The sequence below is a fragment of the Fukomys damarensis genome, unplaced genomic scaffold, assembly GCF_012274545.1.
Source record: "Fukomys damarensis isolate Sample0158 unplaced genomic scaffold, DMR_v1.0_HiC HiC_scaffold_25, whole genome shotgun sequence".
Lineage (NCBI taxonomy): Eukaryota > Metazoa > Chordata > Mammalia > Rodentia > Bathyergidae > Fukomys > Fukomys damarensis.
Genome location: NW_022900937.1, coordinates 16,212,043 through 16,235,793, shown reverse-complemented (window position 1 = coordinate 16,235,793; position 23,751 = coordinate 16,212,043). Strand labels below are relative to the sequence as shown.

Here is a 23,751-nt window from a genome sequence, read left to right as displayed (position 1 = left end):
CCTAAAGTTGATATAGATATTAAATATTTTAATATGTTTAATATTATTACAATATTAAATAGAAGTCAATATATAGTAGTACTTCAGTTTATGAACTTAATTTGTTCCATAATTCTAGAAAAGACAACCACATTTCTGTTCATACAGAAAAGATGGCCATGGTTCTGGTTTGTCACTGATGAAGAGTTTGCAAACAAAAACAAAGTTTTGCCAGAAGCTTCTGATTGTGAACCAAATTGTTTGCAAACAAAGTGTTTTTTAACCAAAGTACCTCAGTACATAAGAAAGAAAAACTTATGCTGAAGATTTTATCTAATCTAGTAGGTTGCCATTTTTCAAAATTAGTCAGTATATACTATCTTTGACTCTCAGGGATGGTGGTTAGGGCAGGATTAGAAAAGTGTATTTTGACTCCCACAAAAGCATCCATTTATATTAAAATAAAGTATTTGAGGAACTTCAGGCTGTGCTTTGATGGGATCTGTTTTACATAAAGGCCATTAAATGTTTATTTTGTAGGAAAGAGACAGCAAGAGAGAAACACAGAAAGGGAGACTGAGGCAAGCAAGAGTGTTAATAAGTCGTTCTGTAGCTTAAAGCCACTGCCCAGATTTTCATTGTGTTTAAAATCCAAGTTACTCGCAATGACCTACATATGATGCCCCCAAGTTTCATCGTCGCACCGCTCCTCCCTTGTTCACTATGTCCTATACACAGCAGGCTTCTCTAGTACACTTTTCTCCACCTGCAGTGCTCTCAGCCCACCTCTATACCTAATGGCTTCTTTTCAGGGCTGAAGTCTTGGTTAGAATCTCTCCCTCTCAGGGGTAACACATCGTACTAAACATGTAAGGTCATATCTACGTGGGTTTGATTACAGAAATTAATAAAGTATTCTCTAAATAATGAAAAAAAGAATAAGGTAAGACTATAAGAGCAAGAAGTAATTTAAATATGTTTAGGGACCATTTTCATTTCCAGAATTAAGGATTATTTTAATGTTACATCATTGCCTTTTCTCTTTTACTTTCCTTTTTAGTTTTATTTTAGGATTCCCTATTTTTAATGTTCATACAGAGATTTCTTTAACTGAAATACCGAATAGTTTCTCTAGAGTGAAAAACTACAATAGTACACAGGATCGTAATGAGATAATTAATAATGTGAAATAGGAAGTAAAGGGCTAAACATGTAGGGAAAGTGGGAAGGGTGGGGGAAAGGTAATAAGGGAGAGGAAAAAAATATGAGAAACTGAAAAAATGGAAACAAAGTGTTTGTAAATGGGGAGGGGAGGAGGGGGTGAAGGGAGGGCAGGGACAAGGGGAAAAAATGAGAATCAAGACCTATTATGTAAAGGTGCAGAATCCCAATGATGAATGTAACTGTATTGTATACCTAGATTGTACCAATAAACTCAATTTAAAAAAAAAAAAAAGAATCTCTCCCTCTCAGACAGATTTTCCCTGAATATCTACCTAAGTAATTTTTCTCCACCAATTACTTCCCATTACATTGATCTTTTTATTTCTTTCATGGTAACTTCCAACAAGATTATATCTTATTCACTACCAATGTCCAAATCAGTGCTTTAAATACAGCAGACATAAAATAAAGTGTCCAAATAACTACATGAATTGCCTGTTAATGAGAGATATGCCTCTACCTACTTATGAAAATTTGTAGTACAAAGTTTAAAAACTCAAGGGATTTTTAGGATCATTCATGGACATATAATGTGTCAAAAAATTTAAGTTCCTATAAGGCAATGACTGACCTTCATTCCAGCTCTCATACAACAAAAAATATCTTTTTGGTGGTCTATTTTATGCCACATCTTCATTAGTTTTGTGCTTTTTGTGCTATTTAAATGGCCTCTACATATAGTGCTAAAGCACTTTTCTAGTATCCCTAAGTGCAAAAGCCTATGTTGTATAGACAAGCTACAGACAGGCAAGAGTCTGTTCACTGTAAGTTCAATGTCAATAAATCAATGATATTTTTAAAATAAGGTATCTTTAAACAGAAACACATAGACTATATATTGACTGGTTGATAGAAACACTGTGAGCAGAGACTCACAGAAATCTAGCTCTGTATCTCCCCAGAAGAAAAGGTTTAATAGTTCCTAATTTTAAAAAAGTCATTAATCCAGAAACTTACTTTCCAAGTTTTTGATTTTAATAAGTGTAAATAGATGCAGAAATATGCTGCTGAGATATAAACTACTCTTGAAACATCAAGAGATGTAAAAGTAAATGCTGCTGGGCAAGGTGGTACAGGTCTGTAATCCCAGCACTCGAGAGGCTGAGGCAAGAGGATCGCCATGAGTTCAAAGCCAGTGTGGACTACATAGTGAGTTCAAGGCCAACCTAGGCTGCATAGCGAGACCCTGTCTCTAAAACAAACAAACAAAAAGTAAATGTTAAATCAGGGCCTTGTGAAACCTATGTACACACACTGGCAGTGAGCTGCACCCCCAGCCCAATCATTATTAATTTGCAAATCCTTCCCTACCCAATCTAGGAACTCAGGAGTGAAGCAAAGGTTTTAGTTTATGAAAGCTACTTAACAGAAAGCACCAAGGCACCTTATTATTTATTAAGGGTCATTACTATATAGAAGTTCTTAAAACTGCCATATAGTAAGTTATCCAACAACAACAACAACAACAAAAAAAAAAGCAGTATGTTATCATATCACTTTCTCTCCCTAAATTGGTTCCCTTTTCAAAAAATTACCATTGAAGTCCAAGGTGTACATTTGGCTCTCCGAAATATATCTGTCACTTCCTCTTTTCCATAAAGCCAAATAAAGCTTCATTCTGTACCAGTAATGGTGAATCTTTTAGAGCTTTCAATGATAACGAACAGTTCAGTGCAGCACATGTGCCATAGGTTCACCATCAGTGTTCTATTAAGCACTCACCTTGGGCAAATCAAAAGGTGTTTTGACCTCTGCCGTTGTGTCAACTTCAGCAATGGCAGGAACTTCCTGTTTGTTTCTTCCTTTCCGCCTACCCCGCTTTAGCTGGTCTCCTGACCTCTGCCCATCTAAAACTTCTTTCAGAAATAACACACAGATACAGTTTGATGATAAGCAAGATTGATTAATGAATTTCTATAGCTAATAAACAGAAAACAACACTTAATATTTAGAGTCAAGACATTGAGGGAAGCAGAATTCTTCTCAACCCAAAATTAAATTTAAACCATTATTTTCAAGATTATAGCTAATGACAAAGAATTTGAACAAATGCTACTGGCACCAAAATCTAATATATTAGATTACATCAGAATGATGATCACGACCTTCAATCATTTAGTATCCTCTGCATGGTTTACATAGACACCTCTAGGTGTTAGTCATACTACAATCAGTCAACAGTTTACTTTCACCCTGTTTGGCACATAACTAAAAAATATGTCTCTCTCAAAAAAATTAATATTTTGCAGTGCTGGGTATTGACCTCACACATGCTCCACAAAAGCTCTACCAGTGAACTATATTCACAGTCCCCGAAAAACATTTTTTTAATGTACATAAGTTTTTCAAATTATTTTGAAACCACACTTAAACCTAAAAGACTATTTTTGTGATAGTCATTAAGTTCAAAATATCTGAACTAGATGGATATGGTGGCACATACCTGTAATCCCAGCTACACAAATGTTTAGGCGAGAAATGAAAATTCAGATCCAACCTGGGCAACTTAACAAGACTCTATTTCCAAAACAAAAATTTAAAAAAGAATCCAGGCACATCTATAAGCCCTGTACCCTGGCAGGCTGAGTCAGAAGGACAGCAAATTCAAGTCCAACCTGGGCAACTTAACAAGACTCTGTCTCAAAATAAATAATTAAAACTGGGTGGATACATAGCTCAGTGAGAAGGCCCTGTATTCAACGTCTAGCATCACAATAAAGAGATAAATAAGATGCTGGGGATTTAGCTTATTGGTGCTCCCACCTGCCTTGCAAGCACAAGGTCCTGAGTTTGAACCCCAGTACCAAAAAAAAGGACTATGAAGTAAATAAGATCTGAAGGTATAGTTCAGTGGTAGACCATTTGCCTACCATGTACAAGGCCCTGGACACAACCTCCAAGTTCTTTAAATCTGCTTGCTAACAATAACATTTAGGGCCAGGGATTTAGCTCAGTGGGGCCACCACCTACCTCACAAGCACAAGGACCCAACTTTGATCCTGGTATCAAAAACAAAACAAAACAATAACATTTAAACATTTATCTACTTGTATTAACTTACCATCTTTTTTGAAGCACTGCTGCAAAGGATCAGAAACTAACTCCTGATTATTCATTTGCCATTTGGTTATAAGATCTTCTATAAATTGACCTTTTTTGCCCTCATTTCCCTGGAGGAGGTCTGTCACATATTCTCTTATCTCTTCCACACTCTCAATTGACAAAATGTACCTCAGGAGGCAAAGATATAAATTGATGAAAGAAGGATAATTTACACTGTTTTTCATTAATAATAACAGAATGAAGGTAATAAAAATTATTAGACTAGGATGTTGCTTAGTGGTATAGCACTTGCCCAGCACATATGAGGCCCTGTGTTCAATCCAAGCATTGTAAAACAAAAATCATTAATCTGGTAGAGTATTTACATTGAGCCAAGTGCTATGCTAGATGCAAGCAATGTATATTTGATTAAAGACAAAGACTCTGATTTCAAGTAGTCCGTAATCTAACCTTCATCTATATTTGCCATTTACAGTTTCTCTGTATTTTTAGAATGAAATCAGTGTTGTGAAGGGTTGCAAAGCTATTTTTAATGAATTAATACAGTACTTCCTCTGGCTATACGTCTGCAGGCATCATATTTCCCTGGAAATAATACAAATTACTTAATCTCCATATTACAAAATCTAACATTTCTTTTTTTTTTACTATAGATACATATACTACAACTAATTAGTTAGTAATTCAACTTCCTTAAAAGCTATAAGTCAAGGGCCAGGAATTTAGCTCAGTGGTTCCGCCACCTGCCTCTCAAGCACAAGGTCCCAAGTTCAATTCGTGGTAACAAAAAAAAAAAAGGAGCTGTAAGTCAAGATTAATATAACATCAGAAAAAGCAGATCTATTTTAAAGAAATGTTGTAAAGTGTTCCTTAAAACGATTTTGGGTTACAGCGGAGCGTGGTGGTGCATGCCCGTAATCCCAGCACTCGGAAAGCTGAGGCAGAAGGGTTGCTGTGAGTTCGAGACCAGCCTGGGCTATATAGTGAATTCCAGGTCAGTCTCAACTACACAGTGAGACCCTGCCTCAAAGAAACCAACAACAACAAAAAAATGATATTGGGTTAGAGTATAAATTAGTACAACTTTTCTAGAAATCAACTAGCCAATGATACAGTAATCTGTATCATGGTCCAGTAATTCTTCTTTTAGAACAACAAATATAAAAGGCATAAAGGGGCCGGAGTTTTAGGTCAGTGGCTCTGCCACCTGCTTTGCAAGCGCAAGGTCCTGAGTTCGATCCCCAGTACCAAAAATATACATATATATATATATGGCATAGAAATCTTTATATAAAAAGCTAATTGCATCATTATTTAATTAGTAGAAAAGAATTTACAATGTCTGCTGATATGGAAAGGGTTAAATGAGTTCATGGCTTTAGATTTTATAAAATGTAATATAAGGCCACCACCAAATCTGAAAGTTCTAAATAATTGCAATTGACCTGAGAGGGCTGGGGATTGAGCTCAGTGGCACTGGTACGTGCCTACCTCTCAAGTGCAAGGTCCTGAGTTTGATCCCTGGTACCAAAACAAAAAACAAAAAAACCCCACAATCAACCTGAGAAATAGTACATGAAATTATAATGGTACATGAAACAGAAGGTATAGTATAGATCCTAATTGTCATAAAAATAATATGTATATTTGAGCACATACATTTATGTGTAGAAAAAGGCTAGAAAGTTAAAACACCAAAATGACAGAATTAAAAGCAGCTTTAAGTCAGTCATGGTGGCCTATAATTGCAGCACTTGGGAGGCTGAGGCAGGAGAATCACTGTGAATTCAAGACCAGCCTGGGCTACATAGTGAGTTCCAGGTCAGTCTCAACTACAGAGTGAGACCCTGCCTCAAAAAAACAAAAAAAAGAAAGCATCTTTAATTTTTCTTCCCTCTAATTAATATTTCTGAAAATACACTGCATGATAATATGCATGGGGAAAAGAGTCTTTTGGCTTTCTTTATCCTTTTCTCTTTTTTTCATTTTACAGTGAGCATATCTTATTAAATAGAAAAGAGTAAGCTGGGCATGGTGGCATATACCTGTGATCCCAGCATTTTGGGAGGCTAAGGCAGGAGGACTGCAATTTGAAGCTCAACCAATTTAGCAACTTAGCAAGACTCTATCTCAAAATAAGAAATGAGAAAGAGCTAGGGAATGTAGCTCAGTAAGAAGGTTCTGGATTCAACCCCCACATGGCAAAAAAATGTGATAAAAATAACAAATTTAAATATAAGATCTCTGCTGGGTGTGGTGGCACACATCTGTAATCCCAGCACTTGGGGAGCTGAGGCAGGAGGATCATTATGAGTTCAAGGCTATCCTGGGCTACATACTGAGTTCAAGACCAGCCTGAACTACACAGTGAGACCCTGTGTCAAAAATAAATAAGTAAATAATCTTCATAGTATTAGAAAGCCTTAAAAAAAAATTGAGCCCTTGCGTGCTTAGCTACCTTCCACCTCCCATGAACTGTCTCTCCTCTGCAATGCCTGTCTGCCATGATACCCTGATGTGGAGCCTGCCAATTATAGACTGAAGCCTCTAGAAACTGTAAGCTAAATAAACCTTTTCTCCAGAGAAAAGAGAGAAAGTGAGAGGGAAACTGTAACTCAGGCATATCAATATGAGATGCAACAAAAATTGTTATAATAATGTTACATCTTTTAAATGAAAAAGAATCACATTTTGTGGCTGTCCCATCTTGGATAGCATATGTACTGGACGCTTTTCCTAGTATGGTGAAAGAAATGCAGTTATGCTCAACAGGAACAAACCTAAGCCTTGTTTTCCTGAGTTCGATTCCCAGTACAAACAAAAAAAGTTTTCCTCTTCTCCTTAACACTTGGCACCTCCACCTCTCCCTATGCTTTAGAGGTGCATCCTTTTCAGTAAAACTTCCATTGTCTCAAATCTTAATGGGGATCCTTATTCCGGGCTCCCACATTTTCTACTCTCCTCATCTCAGCACTCATTCATGTGACATAACCCAGTTGTCATGAATGTCTTTGTTGCTATAGCGAAACAAATGCTCGTTAATTGGTCAAAAACAGATATGAAACATGCTCATTACCTGTATTTCGTAAGAATGCTTAAGTACATCATTTTGTAAATGAAGAAATCAAGGTACAGGGAAGGAATTTAAATTGTCCAAGGTTCCAAAAGTGGTGGCAAGGGACAACAGAATGTAGAACCTGTGACTTCAGAGTCAGGAACTATTTTCACTGTACTACGTTTCGCTTTAATCCGAGGTCCTACTTGACACAGCTCTGACTGAGCAAATCGAAACGTTCAGAGTAAGGAATTTCTGGAAAGATAACTTGACTTGCTCGTTCTCTTCAGACTGTTTAAAAAACAAAAACAAAAAAGCCCGCCTGGGACATTTTATAGGTGTGCTACGGGTTTGTTGTTTTCCTAAGAAAAACAGGCCGTACCAGCATACTGGGGAAGCTGCCACCTTTTCCAAAAGCTAAACTACAAAAGTGGAAGCCAAAGCGCGGTCCCTGCAGACCGACAGCAACCCTCTTAACTCCTCTCTCTCATCAACTTTTGAATCCTCCCCGCTTCCCTGTTAGCCTTCCCAAAGCACATCATAGATCTCCCTCCCGCCTCGGACCTGAGCAATCTTACTGCATGATCTCCTCGCTGACATCTAGGCCGAAAGTTTTTCGCAACTGCTGGGTGCACCAGTGTACTAGAGGCTCCCTGGACACGGCCTCAGCTACCGCCATCTTCCTCGACCGGAACCAGCTGGGCAGCAAAGGACCCAAGTCCTACGCGGGACTGGTTCCCTTCACAACACCGACCTCGCTCACATGGGTTCCGCCGGCTCGCCCAGGCCCCGCGCTGGCTCCGCCTCCAATGCAGGTCCCGCCCACGTACGTGGCCTCGGGCTGCTCCCTGCTTCCTGGTATTTATGCCTCAGCAGGATCAACGTGTGACCCTTATACCTCGTTAGGTCTAAAACTCGATGAACGCCATTGGCAGTATTGCTGAGAAGACAGCCCAAAAACCTACAAAAAGTATAGTTGAGGGAGCATAAGAAACAGTATCCCAAAAAATGACGACATAACTTAAAATCTGATTTGATCTTATGTAGGACTTTTAAAGCAACATTCTAAAAGTTCTGTTAACTTGCTCTGGTGGTGGTGGTTATTACTGATATACCATGTAGTTAAATACTGTATTCACACCCTCACTGTTGGGGATCAAACGCAGGTCCCGGAGCGTGCTAGGGAAGCTCTGCCACAGAGCTACACAGTCCCAGCCCATGTTTAATTTTTTGAGTGAAGTTTTTTCCAGGAGGATCAGCCTCAGCAAAGGTGTGTGTGAATAAAACGGGTACTGGGGTTTAGCTCTGAAGACCTTCCACAGTACTTACAAACCCAAGGATTTATGCAATTTCACATTCCACTGGGACAAAGGGCTGGGAAATATTTAGCCAAGTTCTTCTGGAGAAGATGTCTTCTGATGCATGGCTGGCATTTAACTACTATTATTTATTAATGAATTTATTGGTCTTGGGATTGTACCCAGGTCCTTCGCATCGAGCTACACTCCTCACCCTCCTTTTTAAGATAGGTGATGGCTAAATTGCCTAGGCTGGCCTTGAATCTGCCATCTTCCTACCTCAGCCTGGGGTTATGGGCATCTGTATGACACTTGGCTTACCTTTGCAGGTAAAAAGTTCTCTATTCCTATCAGGATATTTAGACAAAGTTATTATATTACATGCTATTTCACCTTTTTATGCTCATGTCTTCATTTGCATTAATAATCAAATATATGGGCTGGGGATTTAGCTCAGCAGCACATCACCTGCCTGGCAAGCATGAGGTCCTGAGTTTGATCCTTGGTCCCCCCACAAAAAAAGTATTGATTCATATTGTTTATAGTGTCTGTGTTGCCATTAATTTGGAAAATGTGTGTTTTCTAACTTCTTTAAAAAATATTGTCAGTGTGATTGTTAATTGTACAAATTTGGTTTCTTCATAAAAATCTGACTTATTACTAATTATAGCATATCCAAATTCCAAATCATTTAATGTATCCAAATAACTTATCTACAGGAATATTCAGTTTCATAACTAAAATACTAACTTCTTGAAGTCCAAGATTATTCTCTAAGTCCTAATGCACAAAAGAACTCAATACATCATACATACTATGGTAAAATGATTAGTTCCTCAAGAATGACATCAGTATTCTTTTATTTTCTTCAGTATTTTTTTGTAGTGCAAGTTTAATGAGTGTTTTCTCTAGTTTCTAATATGTATAATTTAATGACATTTACAATCATTATCATTTGTTAAATTACATTTCTACCTGAGTGAATAAGCCCACTCATTTCATAGGACTTAAAGATAATTTTTATAATAGGTAGGCATGGTGGTTCATGCCTTCAGTTTAGCACCCAAGAAGGTGAAGACACCACGGTGTTTTTTTTTGTTTGTTTCTCTCTGACATGCATCCTTCATTATCACTGCTGTTTAAAAACACATGCTGAGCCAGGCATGGTGGCCAGGCTGTAAGCCCAGATCCTTGGAGGCTGAGGCAGGAGGATTGCCATGATTTAGAGGCCAGACTGGGCTACAAGTGAGCTCAAGGCCAACATGAACTATACAGAGAGACACTGTCTCAAAAACTAAAACGAACAAACATTAAAAAGACATACAGGGCTGGGGATGTAGCTCAGCTGCAGAGCAATTGCCTAGCATGTGGGTGTGATCCTCAGGCACACACACACACACACACACACACACACACACAGTTCTACTGTAGAACACAGTGCCCTTAAATCAAAAAGTACAGGGCCAGGGATTTAGCTCAGTGGTTTAGTGGCCTGCCTTCCAAACTCAGGGACCTGTGTTCAATCCCTGGTACCAAAAAACAAACAAACAAAAAAGTACAGAGGGCTGGGCATCGTGGTGCACACCTGTAATCCCAGCACTTGGGAGGCTGAGGCAGGAGTATCGTTGTGAGTTCAAGACCAGCCTGGGCTATATAGTGAGTTCCAGGTCAGACTCAACTACATAGTGAGACCCTGTCTCAAAAAACCAAACCAAACCAAAGAAAAAAATACAGAGGGCCAGGGATTTAGCTCAATGCCAGTTTGCAAGCACAAGGGCCTGAGCCGGGTGTGGTGGCGCACATCTGTAATCCCAGCACTTGGGAGGCTGAGGCAGGGGGATTGCTGTGAGTTTGAGACCAGCCTGGGCTACATAGTAAGTTCCAGGTCAGTCTCAACTACACAGTGAGACCCTGTCTCAAAAAGCCAAAAAAAAAAAAGAGAGAGGAAAGTTCAGTACATTAAAATTTCTTTCTAGATATTCACTTGTCATGTAGAGTAAGAGAAAAGACGAACACATTCCCTAGGGAGTTCTAGTCTCTGCAGGAATATGAGATGTGAGTTCTAAATGAACAATCCAGACTTGTGTAAAAGAGACACTAATTGAAAAGGAAATAGTGGTTTTAAGAAGCGCCCACATTGAGATGCGGCCTGGGGATAAACAGAAATACCCTGAAGTGTTTTGATTTTTCTGGTAAGAACTCAGCATGGGTAACTGCCTATACACTTCCTACTGTCATGTTAATGAACTTGGTGTCTAAATGCTGTAATTTTATAACACAATGTAGGTGATTCTGTTAAAAGTACTCCGTAACTTTTTTTTTTAAACACAAGCAGAATTCTTCAGAGACAAACAGTGCTGTACTTTCACTCCTTATGATTGACTTTCAAAGTGAGACATTTACAGAATACATCTCATAGCAAGTTAATCCAACCCAGTTTTAGGCGTGGACTGAAAGTGAAACTCACTCCTAGGGGCATCATAATTAGCAGTACAGGGTTGGAAAATAATTACGACTCCGTATTCTAGTTATGCTTGCCTGGAGGAGGGTTGAGTCCTCCGTACATTTGGCGTATTTGTCCAGGAATGATATTTTGTCATCGTGTGTATATAGATATAAATTGACCCAGTTTTTCTTTAGTCACACAGGACCCTAAGCATATCAAAGCCTGTAGATATATTGTATTAGTTTTCTTTCCCCCACTCCATAGAATTATTATGGAATAAGTGATGGAAAGGATAAGAACTCGTGTCAGGGGTATCAAAACTGTCAAGCTCTATTTATTTTTAGGGGCATCAAAAAGTTCCTCTAATTTTAGGCTTCTCTTCCTGGAGCCAATCATGGATTTCATCGTATGGTAACTTTTGAAGTTGTAATTTTCTTGCTACTGCTTCGTAACCCCCACCTCCGCCACTAGCGGGCTCATTTCCTCCGTTGCGAAGGGGGTGCCCTGACCCACCCCCTGGCGCGGGTGCCAATCAAAGGGCTCTGCGCGTTGATGGACTGGACAGCCCGGCCGTGAGCCTGGCCGCTGTCACCACGGGACCCTGTGATTGGTTTCCTAGGGAAGGCGCGGAACCAATGGGGGTCATGACTCGCGAGAGGTGGTGAGCGCGGGAAAGCGCCCCTTATTAACCGTGGCGGGAGAGTCCTTTTCGTGTCCTTGTCCAGCGAGATACCCTTGGCTGGGAAGTCAGTGTGTTTTCCTCGTCTCTTCGCGGTCTAACATGGTGCGGACTAAAGCAGACAGTGTCCCGGGCACATACAGGAAAGGTGAAGCGATCAGGCACTGCATGGGGTGTGGGGTGAAGGGAGGAATGCCTTGCTCCGGGCCCTGCACACCCAGCTCAGGCCGCCTGGGTCCCTAACCTAGGGGAGGAAGCTGCAGAGAAGGCCATCCGGCTGTCAGGGACCCCGGAGCTGTCCTCTCCATGCCTCTGGGGCTGTGACTGTGCCAAGAACATGACTCGGTGTCCCTGCCAATCCCCTTGGGAATGCCAAGGCCTCAGCTCTCACTTTGTCTTTGCAGTGGTGGCCTCTCGAGCTCCCAGGAAGGTGCTGGGTTCCTCCACCTGTGCCAATAATTCCTCCTCGTTTTCGTCATTGAAGAAAGGTAAGAAAGACCACGGAAGCTCCTGGGTCAACAGGAATCTTCCGGAAAGGGGTTGGATGAGAGCCAGGCGTGGTAGTGACACACAATTGTAGTCCTGGCACTCTGAGAAGTTGAGGCAGGAGGATCAAACGTTCCAGCACAGCCTCCCCCAACTGTGGGTGTCCTTTTGTCAAAAATAAATAAATAAATTGTAAAAGGGCTGGAAATGTAGCTCAGGGCAAAGGCCCCGGGTTCAATCCCCAGTATAACAGAAAAGGGGGTGGAAATCACCAGGCCTGACACCATAGTTCTGACCAGTAATCTCACTCCCAGTAAATTTTTTTTGTTTTTTTTTTTGTTTTTTTGAGACAGGGTCTCACTATGTTGTTGAGACTGACCTGGAACTCAGTATGTAGCCCTGGTTGGTCTAGAACTCATAGCAATCCTGCCTCAGCTTCCCGAGTGCTGGGATTATAGACGTGTGCCACACACCTGGCCAAATTTATTCTAATTAACATCCTCGTGCCGAAATTTCTTATTTGAACTTGGAAGAGGCTTTGGCCTTTTGGGCAGTTGGGAAAGAAGTGGAGGACTCTTAGAAGAGAAGACAAACTATTTTCAAATAGATTTTTTCTTTTTGGGTTTCGCATTTTTCTTGATGTTTTGTTTTGTTTTGTTTTTGTTGTTTTTTTTGAGATAAGATCTCACTATATAGTTTGGGTTGGCTTTGAACTCACTATATAGGCCAGGTAGCCTTGCACTTTCATGCCAGGGTCTTGTTATGTAGTTCAGCCCTGAACTTGCTGTTATAGCCCAGAATGGCTTCAAACTTGTGATCCTCCTACCTCATCCTACCAAGTGCCACCATGTTCAGCTCACCTTCAAAAATCTTTACTATTGTATTCCCTTTTATCTGAAGAGACTGAAATAATAACTATTTTCTAACAAAATGTTTTGAATAGGGGGAAATTTGTGTTGACTTAAAAACTCATGAAGTCCTAAACAGTACTTCCCTTTATGTTTTTAATTAAACCTTCTGGAGTTCATCTTCCTGCCTACTTAGCATCCTGTTGAAAGGAATGAGGCACCAGATGGCAGGGCATTTTCTCATCTGTTCCACAGGCAGAAGGAGCAATGTGAAGCTCTTTCTCTTGCCTACACCTCCTCCTACTCGCCCAAAGGTAGTATCAGGAGCCACAAAGTTAAAAAACATAGATACCATCCTCAAAAGAGAGAGGATGAAAGGAAAGAATTAGAAGAGGGAAAGGAAAGGCAGGAGGAGGGGAAGAAAGAAATGCAGAAACAAAAGGAGAAGCTGGCAGGATGGCACATGCTATAATCCCAGCACTTTGGGAAGCTGAAGCAGGAGAATCTCAAGTGCAAGTTTCATGTAGGCCACTTTTCAAAACCCTGTCTTAGGGGCCAGGGATTTAGCTCAGTGGTTCCGCTGCCTGCCTTGCAAGTGCAAGGTCCCAAGTTTGATCCCCAGTACCAAAAACAAAACAAAACAAAAACAAACCAAAAAACCCTGTCTTAAAATACTGTAAAAACAAAAGAGAGAGGTATATAGCTCAGTGGGAAGGCCATGGGTTCAATCCCCAAGCCTTTCTCTGAAAAAAAAAATCTATATTAAGACAATGTGGTTAGTAAACACATTCTATATCTGGAGAGGAGGTATTTCAATAACCTCTGAAAGACAAAATGACTGCTGGTGTGGTGGTGCACAGGTGTTAATCCCTGAACTTGGGAGGCCAAGGAGGGAGAGTCGCCATGAGTTTGAGGCCTGCGTGGTCTACTTATTTCAAGCCCAGCGAGAACTACGTAGCCAGACCCTGTCTCAAAAAAAACAAACAAATAAAAGTTAAGCTCAGGTTATATAACTTGGTAGAGGTCATACAACTAAGTCAGCAGGGCTGTGTTTAAATCTATTACTTCTAGCCCAAGGTGGGATGTGCCTGTAGTCCCAACTACTTGGGAGACTGAGGCTGGGTTACACCAGCCAGGAGTTGGAGGCCAGCCTGGACAACTTAGAGACACTGTCATCTCAAACAATAAAAATAGGGCTGGGGATTTAGCTCAGTGGTTCTGGTGCCTGCCTTGCAAGCACAACAACCTAAATTCGATCCCCGGTACCAAATAAATAAATAAATAAATCTACTGCTGGTGAATATCTTCTAATGGTGAAGAGATTCCTATGAGTTTTCTGTAGTAAAATTATGAACCAAAGGATCAGTTTTTTTTAATATAGTTCATTTGTACTTTTAGAAAAATACAAATAGGACCAGAAGGGGTGGCACACACCTATAATCCTAGCACTCAGGAGGCTGAGGCAGGAGGATTGCCAGGAGTTTGAGGCCAGCCTGGGCTACATAGTGAATTCAGAACCAGCCTGAACTACAAAGCAAGGCCCTGTCTCAAAAAAAGAAAAAGAAAAAGAAAAATACAAACAGTACTATATAGAAACAACTTTTGTAAGCTTTAATTTTTGGGTTATTTGAGACAGGGTGAGTTCGAGACCAGCCTGGGCTAAACAGTGAGTTCCAGGTCAGTCTCACTACATAGTGATACCCTGTCTCAAAGAACAAAAACAATTTAGAAGTTATGAAAAACATGTTAGTTCAAACTAAATATATATGGGATGACAGAAATTTTTCCCTGTTGGTTTTCAGATACTATATAAAGGAGTAAGAATTTTTCCCCAATTTTTCTTTTATATCCCTAATTAAAAACAACAGGGAAAAACCAAACCAAAACAAAACAAAAAAATAACAGAGAATTGGATTTCCTTTATGAACTCAAAAGGAATGAATGGCTTTGAAAAGTGGAACTTTTGATTATATTTTCACATTACTTTGTTTTTTGGTGCAAGGGATTAAATTTAGGACCTTGTGAGGCAGGCAGCAGCACCACTCAGCTAAATCCCTGGCCCTTACATTACTTTTATTTTATTTATTTATTTATTTATTTCTGGTACTGGGGATCGAACTCGGGTCCTTGTGCTTGCAAGGCAGGCACTGGAACCACTGAGCCAAATCCCCAGCCCCTTTACTTTTTATACCTGCTTTAACTAAATATTTTTTAATGTTTAAAAATACTTTTAAGTATTTTTCCAAATGACCTTATTAATAAAATTCTGGCAGTTTATTCTGCATGGTGCTACCATTTTTTTGTTTGTTTTGTTTTGTGTTTGAGACAGGGTATTGCTATGTAGCTCAGGCTGACCTTGAACTCACAGTGATCCTCCTCCCTCAGCCTCCTGAGTGCTGGGATTACAAGCATGTATCACCACACCCCGCTACCTTTTTATTTTTGAGACAGGGTCTTACTGTGTAGTTTAGGTTGGTCCTAAACTCACTATGTAGCCTATGCTGGCATTGAACTCATAGCAATTCTGTGCCTCAGCCTCCATAACTGGTAGTACTACCTTATATTAGGAATTATTACATTCCTATATTATATTCCATTATTATATTTGAAGTATATCAAATTTTAGTATGACAGTATATAATGATAAGTATTTTAATACCTCTGCTTAATGGGCAGAATACGAACAATTTTCTAGTTGTTAAAATTTTATTATAGCTATTTTTTCTAGCATAACTATTTAATTGAATTTTATTGACTGAATATGGTTTTTTGGTCACATCTAATTACTTTAAGATGGGTATAATACCACTTAATATCTTTGAGAGTTTGATGTTAAATTCTTTAAGGAATTGTGATTGTATTCTGTGTTCTTATTTAGTTCTACTTGTTTTGTTTTGTTTTTTTCCAGCTGAAAATAAGTATTCAGGAGGGAATCCAGTTTGTGTACGTCCAACTCCCAAGTGGCAAAAAGGAATTGGAGAATTCTTCAGGCTTTCCTCTAAAGATTCTGAAAAAGAGAATCGAATTCCTGAAGATCCAGGAAGTAGTGGCTTAGGAAAAACAAAGAAAAAGTAAGTGTTTATATCCTCCCCAAAATAAAAGGCAAATAAGATATTACATAACTTTTTAAACTTGCTCTTTAAACCAGTAAGTACATAAAAACTAGCTTGGCACAATGGCACACACCTGTAATCGCAGCTGCTCTAAAGGCTGAAGTAGGAGGATCACAAGTTTGGGACCAGTCTGTGTATTGTAGCAGGACCCTGACTAAAATAAGATATAAAAAGGGCTGGAGATGTAGCTCAGTAGTCTTGAGCACCTGGGTTCAATCCTCAGTCCTCCAAAACAAAAAAACAAAATGAAGGTTTTTAAAAACATATTTTCCTTATTTTAAGTCACTCCCACATTTCAAACACAGGAGAAAGTATTTTTATCATACCAAAGAGAATTAGCACCCATTAGATAAGGGTACATCATTAACTATTAACATACTTTTTTTAATTCTTTAATTTTTACTTTGTGCTTTTGAGGCAAGGTCTTCCTAAATAGTTCAGACTGGCCTTAAACTTGCAGCAATCCTTGTACGTCAGCCTCCCCAGCATTGGGTTACAGGCACACACAACCATGTCCAGTTTTCATATTTATTTATTTATTTATTTATTTAGAGACAAGTTCTGGCTATGTACTTCAGTTCAGGGTGGCCTTGAACTCATCATATAACCCCAGCTGAGCTCAAACTCACTGTGATTCTCCTGCCTCAGCCTCTTGAGTGCTGGGATTACAGTGCCACCATGCCCAGCCAATTTTTTGTTTTGATTTGTTTTGTTTTGTTTTTGGTACTGGGGATCGAACTCAAGTCCTTGCACTTGTGAGGCAGGCGGAGGAACCACTAAGCTAAATCCCCAGTCTTGTTTGGTTTGGTTTGGTTTTTTGTGGTACCAGGGATTGAACTCAGGTCCTTGTGCTTGCAAGGCAGGCAGCAGAACCACTGAGCCAAATCCCTGGCCCCTGTTTTGTTTTGTTTTGACACAGAGAAATTTTACTTTTTCTCTCTCTCTCATTTTTTTTTTTTTTTGTGGTACTGGGGATCAAACTCAGGACCTTGAGCTTGTGAGGCAGGTGTGGTGCCACTGAGCTAAATCCCTGGCTCTTTAGTCTTTTCTCAAAAAGCAATTTCAGTGTTGATTATCATAAATTGAATTCCATTAAAGCTTGTACACCTCAAAAAATTACTAGTTTAAGGGGTGAGGGTATAGCTCACAGATTATTATGGATAAAGCTCTGGGTACATTCTCCAGCAGAAAACACAAAAACAAACAAACAAAAAAACTACTAGTTTAACTTCCATAACAAATATATAACCAATGTAGAAAAGTACAGAAATTTCAATCATCTAGAAACAATCAAGACTAACCCCGTGGTATGTTTTCTTTACAACTTCTCTATAAATTCTGAAGAATACTTTAAAACCAAAATGGGGACAATATCCATACTCAGAGCTCAATGTGCAGTTTTTAAGCTAATTAAATCATTTAAAAACTTAAGGACAGGGGCTGGGGATTTAGCCCAGTGGTTCCGCCGCCTGCCTTGCAAGCACAAGGACCCGAGTTCCATCCCTGGTATCAAAAAAAAAAAAAAAAAAAAACTTAAGGACAGGAAAATGTTCATGATATTTGTTAAGAAACATTCTGGATACAGAAGAATAATCTTTGCTATGTAAAATACATGTATATATACTGTTTAAAAATGTTACAAAGCTGGGTATGGTGGAGTATGCCTGCAATCCCAGCACTCAGGAGACTGAGGTAGGAGGATCTCTGCAAGTTCAAGACCAGCCTGGGCAACATAGTGAGTTCTAGGTCAATCTCAACTACATAGTGAGACTCTGTCTCAAAAAAACCAAAAAAAAATCAACAAATATCGAAAACTATAACCCCTGAGTAAAAAAGTCTTTTCATACTCTGTGCTACCAATTTACAACAATAAACATATGAATGTATTATATTTATGTTATTTAAAAATTTATTTTAGTTTTTTTTTAAAAAAGGTCTCGCTATTAGTTCAGGCTGGCTTTGAACTCACTATGTATCCCAGGCTGGCCTTGAACTCACAGCAATCCTTCTGCCTCAGCCTCCTGAGTGCTGGGATTAGGCAGAATGCATTTCTTTTATTTATTTATTTTGTTTTTGGTACCGGGGATTGAACTTGGGTCCTTGCACTTGTAAGGCAAGCCGCTGAACTGCTGAGCTAAATCCCCGGCCCCAGAATGCATTACTTTTAAAAATCAGGGGAAAACAAAAAAAAAATCAGGGTAAAATCTGGGGATTTAGCTCAGTGGTTCCGCTGCCTGCCTGGCAAGCACAAACACCCAAGTTCGATCCCGGGTATCAAAAAAAAAAAAAAAAAAAAAAAAGGGGGCCGGGGATAAAATCAGGGGGCTGGGGATTTAGCATAGTGGCACTGCACCTGCCTTGCAAGTGCCAGGTCCTGAGTTTGAGCCCTGGTACCTAAATAAATAAAAATCACGATGCTGGGCATGGTGGCGCACGCCTGTAATTCCAACACTCAGGAGGCTGAGGCAGAAGAATCACCAGGAGTTCGAGGTCAGCCTGGGCTACTTAGGTAGACTGTCTCAAAAAAAAAAAAAACTATCAGGAAAATGACTCAAAAAATATGTGTAAACAACAGGGCCTTGGGTCTGTACACAATTTTTAAAAGTTTTTAAAGTTTCAAAAACAAGTTATTTCACTCACTGTGGAAGGGGAGGGTGTGGTGCCATTGTCATTGTAATACCTTTTGAATGTGAGCCACCCCCCCACCAGGCTTGGTACTTTCACACCAGAAAGAAGCCTGGAGATCTCCCAGCCCAGCACGTAGCAAGCTGGTGCAGGGCACTGACCCACGAGGGGAAGAGATGGTGGCAAGGCTCGGGTGGGGCTGCTACTTCTGGTACTGCGCCTACCCACTCAGATTTATTCATTCCTCTCCTCAATCAGCATGCAGGGTCCTCCTGATAGTGAAAGCATAACAAAGCCCTTCAGCATCACACTGGAGGCTACCGCCTTGCTTACCCTTCCATATCTCTACTCTTAAAACACTCAGGTTAGGTGGGCTTTGTTTCACAAGTGTGTAATCCCAGCAGTCTGGGGGGCTGAGGCAGCAGGATCACAAGGAGCCTATCATGAACAGTTTAGCAATGTAGTGAGACTCTGTCTCAAAACACAAAACAAAACAAACAAAAAGTAAAAAATAGGACTCGGGATGAAGCTCAGTGTGAAGGCCCTAGGTTACTGGACAACAGTAACAAAAACAAAATAGGCTTGATGTGGTTCGTGGTACATGCCTGTAAGCCTGAACTATAGTGTGAGTCTGTGTGAGAAAGAGAGAAGGAGGAAGAGGAGGAGGGGCAAGGGGGGAGAGGAGAGAAAAGAATGGAATCTTAGGTCAAGAAAAATCTACAGTTCTCTAACATTTTAAAACCTGGTCCAGACGGCACTTGGAATTCCAATACCTACTAGGAAAAAACCTCAGGTCTTCATCCAATCTACTAATCCATTCATTAACACACAAAATCTCTTTTTTTCTTTTTTTTTTCATCTTTGAGATAGGGTCTTACTATGTAGTTAAGGCTGGCCTCGAACATGTGGTGACCCTCCTGCTTCTGCCTCCTGAGTGCTGGGATTACATGTGCGCGTCACTACACTGGGTTAACACAGAAAATATTGAGAATCCCAGACTGGGCTGGCTTGAAGTCATCTGTAGGATTTAACTAAATGATGAATGTCAATGTTAAATCTGATCCAGTTTTATTTACAATGTCGAGAAACTAAAAATGAATTATTGATTTTATTAAATATAGCTAAAGAAATATGAGCCTTTAAACCAGGTATGATAGAACATACCTGTAATCCCAATGCTGAGAGGCTGAGGCAGGAGTATGTTTGAGCCCAGCGTCGGCAAGTGAGTAACGTCTTGTCTTCATTAAAAAAAAAAAAAAAAAACTGTGGGGACATAGCTCCTGTCTGATCCCTATTACCACAGGGAAAGGCGGGCGGAGAAGAGAGAGGAACTAAAAGGTTTGCTGTCACTACTTTATATTGTTTCCGCTCTCCTAATTTTGTCCTAGTTTTTTGTTGTTTTGTTTTGGTGCTGGGGATTAAACCCGGGGCCTCACACACGTGCTAGGGGACTGTTGTATCTACCAATGAGCTTCATCCTGCATGCCTTGACATGGCATTGAACTTTCTGTGTAGCGAGTGGCATGTGCCAGGGCAAGGATGGATTGGAATCTACTTCAAATCCAAGCCTGAGTGATTCCTGCATACACACTAATAAGTATATGACATTTCCCTGTATATTACCATGGAATGGCAGTCTCAGATTCTTTGTCTTTTGCCTTTGGTGCTTTTAAAAATTAGAATAAAATTTATTAGTACCTGTTTGCGTACATAATCATTACATTCACTGTGGGGAGTTGGTACGTGTACAGAGCACATCTGAATTCTTGTTAACGCCCCCTCTACTCACTTTGGATCTCTGGGTCACTTCCCATTTGTAAAAGATCTATTTCCCTGTTTCCTATTATCTCTCTTTTATTTTGCCCTTTCAATTATCTATGCTTCAGGTTTCTCATAAGAGAAACCATGTGATATTTAAGCTTGTGTGTCTGATTTAACTTTACATTATGGTCTCAAGGCATCATTTTCACGTAAGTCACTCAAATTCATCCTTCTTTGGCAGCACAGTACTCCATGGTATGTAAATACCACATTTTCTTTTTCCATTCATCATTTGATGGACATACAGGCTGCTTCTAAGATTTAACTGTTTCGAGATGTTCTGCTATAAATATAAGTATGTTCTTGTCACTGTAATTTGGTGTCTTCAACTGTTCTGGGAAGATACCTAGAAGGAAGGAGTGTCTCATTCTTTTAGTTACCATACCTCATTTGAAAGGTAAGAAGTGCACTGATTTCAGTTCATCTTAAAAATACTCTTTTATTTTAGTGTATATTAAATAATTTTACAGTTTGAAAACTGATATATTTGAAAGGTGTATTTGATAAATCTTAAATTTAAAAAATATTAATTTTACACTTTTATTGTTGATACGCAACACCAGGGATTAAACACAAGGCCTGTGAACTGAGCTACATCCCCAGCCATTTTGTTTTGTTTTGAGGCAGGGTCTCGCTATGTAGTACAGGTTGCCCTTGACCTTACTCTGTAGCTCAGACTGGCCTTGAACTTGCTATCCTCCTGCCTCAGACTCCTGAGGGCTGGGATTACAGGTGTGCACCACCATGCCCAGCCTTTTTTTTTGGTGTTTTTGAGACAGGGTCTCACTATGTAGTTGAGACTGACCTGGAACTCACTATGTAGCCCAGGCTGGTCTCAAACGCATAGCGATCCTCCTGCCTCAGCCTCCCAAGAGCTGGGATTACAGGCGTGCACCACCATGCCCGGCTCCCAGCCATTGTTGAGACAAAGTCTCACTAAATTGCCTAGGCTCGGCTCAAATTTATGATCTTTCTATCCCAGCTTCCCAAGTGCTGGGATTACAGCTGTGTGCCACCATGCTGGGCTGGATAAACCTTTTAATAGGCTCTTCTCATGATCCTGTTTCTGCTAGTTCCCCCTCATTGTTTGGTACCATCCTTGCTCTTTTTATTCTAATATGAATGAGCTAATAGTCAAGATTAGTTAGAGAATATATTTAAATCCTCTTGAATTAATTGACTTATCTAAATGTCGCTATAGCACTGATTATCACAGAAATAAAACCCACATGACAGACTTTCCTTCATATGAAAAGATACATATATTCTCATAAACAACTTTAATCCCTAGTATAATAAAATATGACCAAAAAAACCCACTAGATAATAGAGGTTTACATTATTCTTTAAGCGCTTTTCTTTCTTCCTATTTTTTGGTATCAGGGATGGAACTCAGGATCTCTTGCTTGCCAGTGAGGCGCAGTGCCACTGAGCTAAATCCCCAGCCTCCCAATCCCTTTTCTTACAGTTGTCTTTGTTTAGGAAAGTTGTAATTATACTTTAATTGAAATAGTAAATGAGAAATCCAAACTTCTGATTTCATATTTTCAAATACAGTCACTTTTCTGGCCTTATTTTTCTCCCAAAGGCAGGGTAAACTCCTATCTATTATATGGAAGACAGTCAGAATCAAGAAAGATTATCTGCTTGAATCGTTGGGGTTTTTTGAGACAGGGTCTCACTATGTAGCTGAGACTGACCTGGAACTCACTATGTAGCCCAGGCTGGTCTAGAACTCACAGCAATCATCCTGCCTCAGCCTCCGAAGTGCTGGGATTATAGGTGTGTGCCACCACGCCTGGCTATCTTCTTAAATCTTTTTAAAAAAATAGTGGGAATTGAACCTAGAGACCTTGTCCTAAAACTTGCTAAAACTCCAGTTAGGTTGGACTCAAATTTGCAATCCTCTTACCTCAGCCTCCCATATTGCTGGGGTTAGAGTTGTATGCTATCACACTTGGCTGGCTATCTGCTTAAATCTTGAACAGAAATATGATGCCTAAAGTAAATTAGGCCCTTTATTTTTTTTTGGTACTAGGAATCAAACTTGGGTCCTTGAGCTTGCAAGGCAGGCAAGAGAACCACTGAGTTAAATCCCTGGCCTGGAATACCTTCTTTTTAGCACTGAGCTGTTAGACCATTCAGACTTACTGGGTCAAATTAGAAAACTAAGGGATTTAGAGTAGAACTCACAAATCTTTTTCAGCTATAAAATAAAAATTCTAAAGCTGGGCATGATGGTGCACACCTGTAATCTCAGTGCTAATTTGTAATTAAGTTCTTTGCTTTTTCTCTATAAAAAGGATAACTACACAGTGACTTTGGGATAATGTAATTTTTTTTTTTTATACTGGGGATCGAACTTGGGACATTGTACTCATGAGGCAGATGGCAGAACCACTGAGCTAAATCCCTGGCCCCTTGTAAATTATTTTAAAAGTTACAATAATCATATGCTAACAGAATAATTTTGAGGTATTTCTTCTTCTCCTTCTTTTTTTTTTTTTTTTTGAGACAAGATCTTGCTATGTAGTTCAGGCCAGCCTTGAACTCACTAGATAGCCCCAGGCTGGCCTCAAACTCACAGCAATCCTCTTGTCTCAGCCTCCTGAGTGCTAGGATTACAAGTGTGAGCCACCAAACCTGGTTGTAAAATTCTTACCGATACTGTTTATAAATCCACTTAACACATTAAAAAAATATGCTGTTAGAATGAGATATTCCTTTTGAAATAAAAACAACATATCCTAAGAGTGAAACACTGATTATTCAAAATAACAGGCAAAATATATTGCTTCAAACTTTTTTTACTCATAATTGAAGTTTGTACCTGTTTGCTATTAATGAAGTTTAATTTTCTCTCATTTCTAGTCACTTGACCAGGGCCCCCCCTTTTTATTTGGTACCAGGAACTTACTCATCTTTTTTTTTTTTTTTTTTTTTAATAATAACAGGCAATATATTGCTTCAAACTTTTTTTACTCATAATTGAAGTTTGTACCTGTTTGCTATTAATGAAGTTTAATTTTCTCTCATTTCTAGTCACTTGACCAGGGCCCCCCCTTTTTATTTGGTACCAGGAACTTACACATCTCTTTTTTTTTTTTTTTTTTT

General features: G+C 39.6%; 2 protein-coding genes across 9 annotated transcripts in view; one reads left to right on the top strand and one right to left on the bottom strand.

Moving 5' to 3' along the window:
- The window catches only part of Trip4 (thyroid hormone receptor interactor 4), an 88,975-nt gene that overhangs the window by 57,188 nt on the left and 8,036 nt on the right, over positions 1-23,751 (bottom strand). For 6 of the 8 annotated variants that reach the window (XR_783674.3, XM_010641170.3, XM_010641171.3 and 3 more), the window contains 3 exons: positions 7,900-8,282; positions 4,265-4,434; positions 2,926-3,059 (listed from right to left, as the gene is read on the bottom strand). Coding sequence is in view for 7 of the 8 variants with exons in the window: in XM_010641170.3 (XP_010639472.1) it covers positions 2,926-3,059; positions 4,265-4,434; positions 7,900-8,000 (405 nt within the window). In the remaining variant the exon portion in view is untranslated. Of the gene's footprint in view, positions 1-2,925; positions 3,060-4,264; positions 4,435-7,342; positions 8,283-23,751 lie in introns of those variants that run through there. The other 2 variants (XM_010641173.3, XM_010641174.3) reach the window with 2 other exon arrangements.
- Pclaf (PCNA clamp associated factor) lies at positions 11,542-16,377 on the top strand. The gene is made up of 3 exons (XM_010641169.3): positions 11,542-11,892; positions 12,149-12,232; positions 15,987-16,377. Exons 1-3 carry the CDS (start codon positions 11,847-11,849, stop codon positions 16,151-16,153), a joined length of 297 nt encoding a protein of 98 aa, XP_010639471.1. The 5' UTR covers positions 11,542-11,846; the 3' UTR covers positions 16,154-16,377.

Excerpts from the sequence above, each read along its gene's own strand:
- Pclaf (XM_010641169.3), top strand. The coding sequence starts at position 11,847 with ATGGTGCGGACTAAAGCAGACAGTGTCCCGGGCACATACAGGAAAG. Across the intron at positions 11,893-12,148 it reads CCCGGGCACATACAGGAAAG|TGGTGGCCTCTCGAGCTCCC; the intron begins GTGAAGCGATCA and ends TTGTCTTTGCAG. Across the intron at positions 12,233-15,986 it reads GTTTTCGTCATTGAAGAAAG|CTGAAAATAAGTATTCAGGA; the intron begins GTAAGAAAGACC and ends GTTTTTTTCCAG.